The sequence below is a fragment of the Phacochoerus africanus genome, chromosome 16, assembly GCF_016906955.1.
Source record: "Phacochoerus africanus isolate WHEZ1 chromosome 16, ROS_Pafr_v1, whole genome shotgun sequence".
In the NCBI taxonomy this organism is placed as follows: domain Eukaryota; kingdom Metazoa; phylum Chordata; class Mammalia; order Artiodactyla; family Suidae; genus Phacochoerus; species Phacochoerus africanus.
The window spans coordinates 51,442,928-51,455,187 of NC_062559.1; the positions used below are offsets into that span (position 1 = coordinate 51,442,928).

General features: G+C 44.9%; 1 protein-coding gene across 2 annotated transcripts in view; it reads right to left on the bottom strand.

Moving 5' to 3' along the window:
- The window catches only part of HECW1 (HECT, C2 and WW domain containing E3 ubiquitin protein ligase 1), a 407,661-nt gene that overhangs the window by 109,650 nt on the left and 285,751 nt on the right, over nt 1-12,260 (bottom strand). For both annotated transcript variants that reach the window (XM_047763338.1, XM_047763339.1), the window contains 2 exons: nt 5,097-5,239; nt 1,372-1,472 (listed from right to left, as the gene is read on the bottom strand). In XM_047763338.1, the coding sequence (XP_047619294.1) occupies nt 1,372-1,472; nt 5,097-5,239 (244 nt within the window). The remainder of the gene's footprint in view (nt 1-1,371; nt 1,473-5,096; nt 5,240-12,260) is intronic.

Below are 12,260 nucleotides of genomic sequence, written 5' to 3' on the forward strand. Positions count from 1 at the left end.
TTTTGGTTAAAATGCCCAAAGCCTAGTGCTCCCCCCCATTGTGGGCACACAGTAGGTGCTCAACAATGTTTGCTACATAGAAGACCTCAACGATGGGGACAGGGTTTATAGTTCCTTGATGACCCCAGGCAGGGCTAATTATACTTGTTCAGAGTGCTTCCTATGGCTGGGTCCCCCAGGGTGGCACAATGGGGTTCTTGGGTGACCAAAGAGAAGAAAAGGCGAATGGTGGCTGGCTCAGACTGCAAATCTTCCAACATCTGCAGATTATTGCAGTGGGAAAATAAACCAGGTCTCCACACCAAGCACCCACCCAAGGAGTAGCAACCATGGCTGACCTCTACCTTCCCCAGGTGCTCTACTGGATACCTGACAGATGTGAATTCCCCTTCCAAGCCCTAGAGCTATTCATTCCTTGAAGAAAAAAATCTCTCTGGTGTGCTGAAAGCTGTCCTGACTGCTACACTGAAGGAAGAGTCGGTTCTATTCTCAGAATGTAGAAAAGGCTGGGTTTGAAAGGGTGACATAGTCAAGTGTGTTCTTACCGTCTGCTTTATGTGTCGGGCAGAGAAAAGTGCAACTTTTGTCCGATGGGGGGGGGCAGTGATAAACTCCAGACCCTGACATCTCAAAAGCTTTATTAGCTGTAATGGCAACTCATAAATGTGGCCCAGGAGGACCAAAAAGTTCTCAGTGTGATCTACACTTACGGGGGGTTGTGGGAGAGGCATCTCAGCATTCTTATTTGGAAATAGGTTTTGGCTTGAAAAAACTGAACATGGGATGATTCTGAAGTTTTCTTTTTCCCCTGTGATATTGTAAAAAAAAAAAAATCCATTGTATAGTCATAGTTCTTCAATAATATCACATGTATCACATCCATTCATTCATTCACTCGTGTATGTAATGATTTAACATTTCTTTTTTCTTTTTTGGCCACACCCATGGCGTATGGAAGTTACTGGGCCAGGAATTAAATCTGAGTGACAGCTGTGACCTAAACCACAGCTGCAGCAATGCCGGATCCTTCACCCACTGTGCCACAGTGGGAACTCTAGAGTCAGGTCTATTGAGCACCTCCTGTGTGGGTGCTGGGAGTAAAACGATAAATTAGACACGGCTCCATACCCATGTTGGCGTCATTGTCAAATCCCAATCCTACTGTCTAACCCTCGACCTTCGAGTCACAGAATGAAGAGGAGTCCCTCAATCGAAGGGACAGCAACTGGCTTCTAGGTCTCAAATGGGGAAGAAAGAGAACCACCAAACCTATGACATGTCTGGAAGGAACCAGGATTATTGTATTTTAGAGAAAGGAACCACCGAATGACACGAGGCCAAGACAACAAATGAAGGTCATGCTGAAAATACCTGGGTGGATGGAGGACGTGATCTCAAATCGGAATTGCAGCTGTCCACTCACGTGATCTGTTGGAAGCCTGCGGCCAAGTGTGTAGCTGACCACCCTATCCCTAGAAGGAAATAAGCACCATCCATCACAGACCTGGTCAATATCTGTCCTCCGAAAGACCATGCACCATGTGAGTGGGTGAGGCAGACAAGCCCAGGGAGGCCCTGCTATTAGATGGTGATGACCTACTCTGGTACCTATGAGATGGTCCTAAGGAAAAGATGAGAAAGGAATCTGCTCAGCAGCAGTGAAAACCCTCACGAAAATCCTTATCAGATACTCTAAAGCAGGAGTCAGCAAACTACAGCCCATGGGCCAAATCTGGCCCATCCTCTGTTTCCAAAGGCTGTGAGCTGTTTACACATTTAAATGGCTGGGGGGGTGGGGGGGAAGAGGAGTAGTATTTTGTGATGTGTGAAAATGACATGAAATTCAAACAAAAGTTTTACTGGAATGCAGTCAGGCATATTAGTTTATTTCTTGTCTGGGCTGCTTTCACACTACAGGAGCAGAGCTGAGTAGTCGGGACAGAAACCATATGGCCTATACAGCTTGAAATAGTTACTATCCGGCCGCTTACAGAAAGTTTGCCAACCAGTGTTCTAAAGAAAAAAAGAAAAAAAGAGATGGATAGCCTTTGTTGGTTTTCCCTGTGCAAACGGACATTGTCCAAATCTGTCCTAATAATGGACAGTGGAAGCAGAAGATGCTTGTCTTGCGATGTATATAAATATAAACTCGGTGGAAGGATGCTGTCCTGGTTACCAGAGACCCAGTGGAGGCTTCAGAAAGGGACCTGCTGCAGAATGGAGCAAAGCAAAACTTGTGGGCCTGTGACTTCTAATTATCCCAACTCCACCCAGAGAGATTCTGAAATGCCACCCTGGACTCTGGCACTATCCCCTCATCCCCTCTGCCCACTCAAGGCAATTCTTTCTTTCTTTCTTTTTTTTTTTTTTGGCCACCCTGTGGCATATGGAGTTCCTGGGCCAGGGATCAGATCTGAGCTGCAGTTGTGATCTATGCTGCAGCTGTGGCAACACTAGATCCTTAACCCACTGGGCTGGGCCGGGGATTGAATCTGCGTCCCAGTGCTGCAGAGATGCTGCTGACTCCGTTGCGCCACAGTGGGAGCTCCACTCAAGGCAATTCTTTTTTTTTTTTTTTTGTCTTTTTGCCTTTTCTGGGGCCGCTTCCCAAGGCATATCGAGATTCCCAGGCTAGGGGTCTAACTGAAGCCGTAGCGGCTGGCCTACGCCAGAGCTACAGCAATGCAGGATCCGAGCCATGTCTGCAACCTACACCACAGCTCTTGGCAATGCCAGATCCTTAACCCACTGAGCAAGGCCAGGGATCGAACTGGCAACCTCATGGGTCCTAGTCGGATTCGTTAACCACTGCGCCACGACGGGAACTCCAAGGCAATTCTTAATTACTAAGAAGATAATTATCCAGGGAGCGATCAACCTGAGACTTTGCCATTACAGCTTCATCAACAATGCATCTTCAGCAGTGCATCCCCTACCTTGACCTAAATAGGAAGAGTGACTACCTTGGGATATTCAGAAATTAACAAATCCGTCCTACCCAATAATAACAAAGACAAATTCCAAAGTCAGTTGTTACTTAGATTACTCTGCATGCATTCCATTTATTCATTTGTGACATTCAAATAAAATGATAAATCACTGCCTAGTAGTGTTTTAATGTTTCTTTCTAGAAAGCACAAGCATTATGAAACAACATATATCCCAGTGATCCACTGACTCAGTATTTCTCTTTGGTAAACCTTGGTTTCAGGTTTGAAGTTCCTAGGAAGCCCATTAAATAAAGCATTATATGCAGGGAAAATGTAATGTGCAACAATATTTTGCTTATTTAGAAAGGGTCTTAGTCCATATTATGAGGTGTGTCTACTACGACCAAATGAAAGAGGTCCTGAATCCCAAACCCAGCTGGAATCAGAGGAGCCTAAAGATAATCAGACGGTGAGATGGAAACTAAATTGCTCATGCTTTACATTCGCGTTCCACCATTTTCTTTCGCTTGCTTTTCACCTGCTTTAGTGACAAATATTTTTGGAGCCCATGCCATGTAAAAAGCAGTGCAGTTGATACAAAGCATGTGATGTGTCTCCCTGCCTTTAAGTGGCTTCCATCCAGCCATGGGCACAAGGCAGGACCCCTACATAAGGGAGTCAAGGCAGCGGTGATTGATATTTCCAATGTGAAGCTGAGGCAGGCAGGGCAGGAGGCTCGAGGGGAGGCAGACAGCCAGGCAGATAGCTCAGGACTGGGATGTCACAGACAAAGGAATCGAGAAAGCCTTCCGAGATGCCTTCGTGTTAAAAGGCGTCCAGTCTCTGCTACTTAAAAATGGACACTTTGGAATCACTGAGTCCTTCCGTGCCATGGACTGCTTTCCTCGATGTATGCACATTTTTGTTTGTTTGCTTAAGCCCCATGGCCCTGAGTGGAAAATGCAAACACTTTGACACACAGCTGTAGCTTTGTAAACGTCAGCTTCCTGCAGCTTGAGTGAGAATTAACGCGTATCTATGCGCACACAGCTGCACACATACTCTAAGGTTCTGCTTACATATCCTTACGGTAACCATGAGCAATTTCAAATTCTTTCTGAAAATCCAAAGAGCTTTAAATTAAGACCCTTGGAAGCTCTGCACGATTTTTCTCATTCCTTTGACACCATTCTAAGTATTGCACTGAAGCATATCTATGACCAGAGAGCCATCTATACCTAGTGTTTTCACATATAGCTGCTGTTACCTACGGAAATACATATTATGTACAAGGATTTTATCTGGTCAGAACTTACTTTAATGAGAACTCTGAACAGACATGAATGTAGAAGACACAAAACTCAGAAATATATTCTCATATGTAACTGAAATATGTGAGCAGCATAATTGTGGCTGTTCCATAATTTCATACATATTATCTGGCATTTTCTAGAAATACTAGCATTTTCTAAGGCACCAGCATTTCAGAGTAACCCCGTAATGCATAGTGAGCCAGCGTTTCATCTTGTTATGAACATGTCACAAATGATTAAATCCAGCACGCAAGACAGTATGTGAGTGGAATGACATGACTCACAGTGAAATAGAATTGAATTTCCACCTGCGCAGAGAAAAAAATGCTGCCTTCAGGGCTCCTCTCATATTGTGTCTTGGGAATTTTTACTCTCTTGTAAAAGTAGCCAGTGGTACACAAGCAAGGGGAAAGGGAAGGGTCTGTTTCATTAAACGTTGCAGTTCGTGCAACATAATTAATGGGAGAGGCCAAAGAAATACAGCACCACCATTCCAGTTTGAGTCTCTATGAAGCTATTCTTTTTTTTTTTTTTGCCTTTTCTAGGGCCGCACTTGCGGCATATGGAGGGTCCCAGGCTAGGGGTCTGATCAGAGCTGTAGCCGCTGGCTTGCGCCACAGCCACAGCAACGCGGGATCCGAACCACGTCTGCAACCCACATCACAGCTCATGGCAACGCCGGATCCTCAACCCACTGAGCAAGGCCAGGGATCCAACCCACAACCTCATGGTTCCTAGTCGGATTCGTTAACCGCTGCGCCACGACGGGAACTCCTATGAGGCTATTCTTGCCTCCCTTGGGCCTTGCCTGCTGGCTGAAGCCTAGTGACACTGGGCCCTCATCAAGGTTTACCCTATGGCATGTCTTTCCAGGAGTCTCTGAACGGGCATCGACAGCTTTCCCAAGAAGCGCTTGATGATGGGGCGGCTCTTGGCAAACTTGTCCTTCACCTCAATTTCCAGCACATCAGTGGGCAAGGATACAAAGCTGAATTGCTGCAATGAAAAAACGTCACGTCAGTTAACTGCGAGGTGTAAAGGCCGGCCAGTCCATCTGCTTTGGATGATGTTATTTTCACAAACCCCAGGGGCAACTACCCCTGCCCCCCACTATCTATCTTAACAAGGTGAACATTGTTCATTCAATAAAGGAATAATGGTAACAACAAGGTGCTTCCTCAGTGGTTAAAAATAAGGTTATTCTCTGAGATTCAAATAAGAAAATCAACTCACTTTAAAGAATGCTATCTAGGCTTCACCGTACTTGACTAAAGGTCTCAACATAATTAAAGAACAAATAAAACTCACCTATAATTAAGGAAATGCATTTTTTTTTTCTTTTTAAGTCTGCACCTGTGGCAGATGGAAGTCCCCAGGCTAGGGATCCAATCAGAGCAGAAGTTACTGGCCTACATCCTAGTCACAGCAATGAAGGCTCTGAGTCATATCTGTGACCTATGCCATGACTTGTGGCAATGCTGGATCCTTAACCCACCAAGCGAGGCCAGGAATTGAACCTGCATCCTCCTGGGAGATTGGGTTCTTAACCTGTTGAGCCACAACAGGACCTCCCCAGGAAATGCATTTTACATCAACAATGCGATGTCTTTTTTCATGATTATAATGGCAGAGACTTTTTTAAAAGTTTGATCATACACTGGACTTTGGAAAATAGGAAGAGACAAGAGCTCTCACATTGTATTGATGGAAATGTAAACGGATTCAACTCTTGGGAAGAGAACAGGCGATACTTATCAGCACTTTACATAACACATTCTCTTTAACCCAGAATTCTACTTGCAGGAATTATTTCTCTGGATTAACGTGAGCAAGTGTGCACCGTAGATAAGAATTATAAGACTATGTATTTATAATGTACTCATATACACATATAAAGACTTTAGCTGGTTTCTAATTTTGGAGAGTAAGTATGGTGGACCATGCTAATGTTAATATTGCCTCCACACCAGTCAGGATGGGCCAGGGCGTGCTGCAGTAACACCAAATTCCAAGTCTCTGTGACTACGGTAGCCAAGCTTTGTTCCTTGCTCACACTATCACTGTGGTCCGGCAGAGGGCTCTGCTCATTAGTCACTCAGGGAGCCAGGCCGATGAAGCAGACACCCTCTCAAACACCGCCAGCCACAGTGACAGAGGGAGAGAGAGTGCTGGAGGGCCTTCCCCTGCAAATAAAGTATTGGCTTTCAAACCCAAGTCTTCATCACTACCAGACACACACCCCAGCCATCCACAGGGAGTAGGATGTATGATCCTTCTGCATGGCTGGGAGACAGAGAAGAGAAACATTTGGCCAACTGTGATAATGACTTCCATACTCTCCATGTGGTGCTTCTAACTGTAAATTAGTTTTAGTTAACATCTATATAATTCCTAAGAACCAATGAATTCTGGTATTGACAAAACTGAATTTATGGACATGCTAAGCTTGAGGATCAAACCCAAGAATAGGCTTGGTCCTTGCCCAAGAAGTCCTGTCTGCACGAGCATCCAGGCCCCCCAACTGTCTTGGACCTTAAACTTCTGTATCTTCCATCTGGGGATTCCATTCTGAAGTGTATGTTACAATGGCTCTCCTAACCCACATGCCCAGCCATAGGCTTGGTGCCTTGAGGAGCATGTGTGCAATAAAATAGTTCATAATTTTCTAAATTACAATGAATTTTATTATGATCATACCTAAATGTACAATTACCATTATAACATGCTAAATGACGATAAGAAAGAACATGCTTGTTTTCTGATGCTCAGTGACCCAAGAGGGAACATAGAATTCATGATCACACTAATGAATGAAACGAACAGAAAAAAGCCTGGAAAGAGTTACAGCAAATTTCAAGAGCAGCTGTTGTACCACATACGATTTTTTCCCATTTTTTTCTCTGATGAGCATGCACTATTTTTATAACGAAAAATGGAATCACCTTTACTAAAACAGGAGTGTCTTTGGCTCTAGCAGCCTGCATGGGGTGCAGAGGTCAGCTTGTCGAGACGTACTTGGAAATTTGGTGGCAACTCCTGAGCTCTTCCCTCCCTCCGCAAAGACTCCTCAGCCTCTCCACGCAATCTCTGGCATCAACTTCTTCCCACCAGGCCTTTCCTTCCATGCCATGGTTACTGGAGTCCATGTGACAACCTCCCCAGCCCCCGCCCCCAGCCCTAGCTAGGTCAGGTCAGGTTCTTTTAAGAACCAGTGAGAAGTTCTGAACATACAAAAGTCTATCTATTCAGGATGTTGACCTGGCTCTTACTTTGAAGCCCCTGAAGAACTTGTGGAGTGAGCTGGACTTGGCTTTTATTCCTAGATCTGCACATCCAAGATCTCGACTTTCTCATGCACTGTCTCACTGAACCTCAGCATCTTCAGCTACAGGCGGGGAAAAGAAAGTCCATGCTGTGTTAGATTAAACTGCATCCTTCCCTCCCCTTTCTTGGTCTATACAGACACTACCTGGCCCGTCCTCTAATATCTCCTCCTCCTTTTTTTTTTTTTTGTCTTTTTGCCATTTCTTGGGCCACTCCCGCGGCATATGGAGGTTCCCAGGCTAGGGGTCGAATCGGAGCTGTAGCTGCCAGCCTATGCCAGAGCCACAGCAACGCAGGATCCGAGCCGCGTCTGCAACCTACACCACAGCTCATGGCAACGCCGGATCTTTAACCCACTGAACAAGGGCAGGGATCGAACCCACAACCTCATGGTTCCTAGTCAGATTCGTTAACCACTGTGCCACGACAGGAACTCCTAGTATCTCCTCCTTTTGACTCTGTAATTATTGGACTTCCCCCCACCCCCACACACATTTACTACCTCATTTTATCAGGCCCTTAATGACCAATAGTTCAGTACAGCTGTTTGTAGTAATATGTAAGCCTGGTTCAGATGCCTAGTACACAGACAAAAGGTACAATTTTCCTGCTACTAATGCCTACTCTACCTTTCTATCCAGAGAAATAGCCTGGTTAACGGTCAAAAGAGAAATCTGTGAAATAAATTGCAAAGGATTGTTGATCCAAGCCTTCTGCTCTTTGGGGAATTTTGCCTCCTTGCCTCCTAGTTCATCTGTAAAAGAAACCAGCATGGCAAATGAAAGAGCCAATCCTGAGGCTCAGGGATCGGAAGTCTGGCCATTTCATCCTCCTCCTTCTGCTTGAGAACATCTAAGGGAACTGCACCGCAATGCTTGGACCAATCAATCAATGGCTCCTTGTATCTGCATAAGTCACAAAACTGTCTTAGAGAAAGGAACTCCTGTGTCTTGAAGGTCAGAGAGTAAAGTTCTAGAAGTCACCTTTCCATTAGGGCACTGGATTCTGAATTTTCTTTCTAGGATGCACATGAAGAACCAATGGTCATAACTCCTACAACTGGGCAGCAATGGCAGGAAAAAAGATGTACAAGGCCCGACGTGGAGACAAGAGCTGGAAGGACACGTACAGTATTCTTCCAGCATCAAGCCTCCTTTTGGTTAAAAGTGAAGTTTCTTTTGTTTAAGCAGAGTTGTGGGACTCTTACTTTTGTTTTGGGCCATTGGTTCTTAGACCTGGCTCTCATGAGACCCATTTGGGGAGCTTTCACAAAAGTACTCACTGCCAGATCCTATCCTTGACTAATGAAATTAGGTTCCCTTGTGGGTGGAGCTGGGCGATGGTAATGGTTCGAGGTTCCCAGATTACTCTACTGTGCAACCAGAGTGGAGAACCACAGCTTCCCTGGCAATAATCCCTTTTAACATAGAATAACCTCATTGTTAGGAAGATATTCCTTTAGCAAGTCTAAATCTTCCTCTGTGGCCTAAATATCTAGTCCAGTGATTCATAACATGTTCTCCAAACCCCAGTTTAATAGTTCATCATGTCTGTGGTCTTGACGTTCTTATGAAGAGCAGTGAATAGCAGTGGGCCTCTATCCAACAGATGCCGGTAATACCTTCTTAGTTGTGACAACCCAAATGACTCCAGGCATTAGCCAACATCCCTGGGGAGAAAATCACCCACGTTGAGAACCGCTGATATAGGCCTACCTTCTTCAGTTTTCCAGAGATGTGTTAGGACTGGTGTTGCCATATATGGGGGTATCTATTTTTGTTTGCACTATTATTCAATAGGCCATTTATAGGAATAAGATGCTCTATTTATTATAATCCAGAAAAGACATGGGGTAGATCATCTATAAACAGAATTTCAGAAAAGACATGGGGTAGGTCATCTATAAACAGAATTTCCATAAGTTGAACTTATTGAAATAAAAACAGAGTAGCACCTAAGAAAAATATTGAACTTGCAATGATTGAAACTGGCAGCAGTTCCATAATGGGCAACAGAGGCAGAGATGCTGGTCATAAAGGAGCCGAGGGCTCAGCAGAAGGGGAAGGTTACATATTCACTCACAAACACCTGTTGAGCACTGATTTGGAGCAGAGTGCTGGTGATATGGCCACACCCTTAGGAGCTTAAGAGCTCACACAGTCTTATGCAGTAGGTAGATAATGACAAAACAGAAAGTTCCATAGTGGGAGTCCCCAGAGGCTCAGCCTGATGGACAAATACAGAGAGGAGGGGTGGTGATGGTGATGGGGAGAAGGCTGATGAACAGGCAGGGAGGATTTCCCAGAGGGTACAATGCCTTAACTAAGTCTTAACAGCCAAGTAGACATCAGCTGGGTTAAGAAGGTATGGGAAGAACATTCCCGTGAGAGAGGACACCATGAGTAAAAGGCTGAAGTTCACAGAGTGTATGGGTTCCTTTGGGAAATGTGGGTGCCTCACTGTGTCTGGATCATAGTAGTGGGTCATGGCATGAGATCAAAACTGGACAGATATGTAGGATCCGGATCATGCACAGTCCAGCCTCTGGCCAGAGCCTGGACTTATCCCAAAGGCATCTGGGAACAATGGAAGGATCTGAATCATGCACACGACACCCTCAGATGTGCATTTTAGAGAGGACCCTGTAGCAGTGCTGAGGAGGTGCCATAGATGGGTCAGGCCAGGAGGCAGACGGATCAGGTGAGACAAGTGAGAAGTGAGGAGGAAGTCTGGCAGGCAAGGCGAAAAGGGTAGCAGACTTGTGGACAGGCTAAAGGTCTGTGGGAGCTGTGGCACGTGGGAGAGAAAGAGACCACAAGTTTCCAAGACTGGATTTACAACACTTAGGAGATGTGGGGGTACTGAGAGCTGGGGATGAAGACAGTGGCTGAGTGATTGAGTGTCCCAAAGCAATGAAGGTACAGAGTGATGGACATAAGGGGTTGGGTATGGGGGGGGGGTAGTAGGATGTAGAGAGAGAGAGCTAGATAGCTTGGATGTTTACACATGATCGAGGCTATAGGCACTGGAATGGATTCCTGGTGATAAGCGGAAGTAAAGGCCAATGAGGTTGAGGAGGTCAAGGAAATCAGGATGTCTGATGGGTCATTTGTGTGGACACGGACTATCTAGGATAACAGTTTAGGTCTTGGGTAGAAAGGGAAGAAAGTGCCACAGGTAGAAGGGTCTTTACTAGTTCTAGCCGAGTAAATAAAGGGACCACTGTCATCCTGATGTGGCCAAGGCAACAAGCACATCAACGAGAGGAGGGGCTACTGCAATCGAAAATGAAAAAACAGTTGTGGGAAATTTCAGAGACATGTTCAACACGATTTGTTAAGTATTTTCACTGAGGCATTTAGGGAGAGGAATGAGAAAAGACGACTCCAGTCCGAGACGGCAGAAGTACAGTGATTCATTTATGCCGACCCATAAATTTATGGAGGCCAGGAAAGGTTGAGAATTAGAAAGTGGTAGGGATGGTTAACTTGTTTGGGGTCATATTACATCTGAAGGGGTAAGAGGATCTTCTGGAGCTGCCACCTTGCAGCTAAGACGGCAGACCTGGCGATGTGGGGGAGGAGCAGTCCAAATGCTGTGTGAAATGGGTCACGATACGCAGTTAGAGGGGCGTCTAGTCTTGCCTCTCTTCTCTTGCAGACATAAGGGGAAAGTAAAACACCAACTCTATTCACGAGGGGCTGCCCAGTCCCATTCCGCCAACCCCATTACTCATCACTAATGAAAGTCAAATGCTCGAGGCTTGGTGCTTCCTGTGCAAAAGTTCTCCAAGGAGAAGGAAAGCAGGAAGGAAGTAAATGGAGCTTGCAAACTGCAGCTACTCTTCCTTAGAACTTTGCGTGGTACATGACTTTCAATTCAGGTGGTGCTATTCACCAAGTCTAAAAATGGTACTCAAAAATAACAGCGCTGCCTAAAGTCAAGCATAACAAGAGACAGACAAACAACTCCACTGGTAGAGCAATAACTGCCTCAAGACCAATGTTTTCTCTCTCATTAGCGAGGTCAAAGGGTTTTATATTAAGAGGTGATGCTCTTGGACTCTAGGTGTTGGGGACCTGCCCTCCAAGCAGGGTGTAGCCTGATTATATCCCAGGAAGGAGGTGCCAGAATCCCGCTGAGATGGGAATCTTAAATCTACAGGGAATCTAACGGCTTTGAGTGGTAAAGGCTGCTCTTACAAATTTGTGATATATGGAAAGTGTATATTTCTTCTTGTGCAGAAGAGCGAAAGAGCTGGATCTTGAATGGACCTCCACCATCTCCATATCAGACTCTGAGAAAACTCAGCCACAGTACAGAATGTTATTAATTTTACTTGCAGGCACTGCTACGGCAAAGTTAGACCAAGATTTACTCGTGGCTTGGCAGAGTAGGAAGCAAGGTCTGTATATGTGTGCATATAAATATGTACCATGTACATAATTATATATTGTGCATAAAATACATCAAATACAAAAGTATATATTATGCATTCTACATATATATAGTCTATCTGTATCCATAACTATATCCTTATCCATGTCTTTATCTCTAAGTCTTTTGCTTCTGAAGATGATTCACTTAAAATCCTATAAAAAAGGAATGGCCTGCAACTAGAGATTCCCATACTAAGTGAGGTAAGTCAGAAAGAGAAAGACAAATACCATATGATATCACTTATATATGGAAT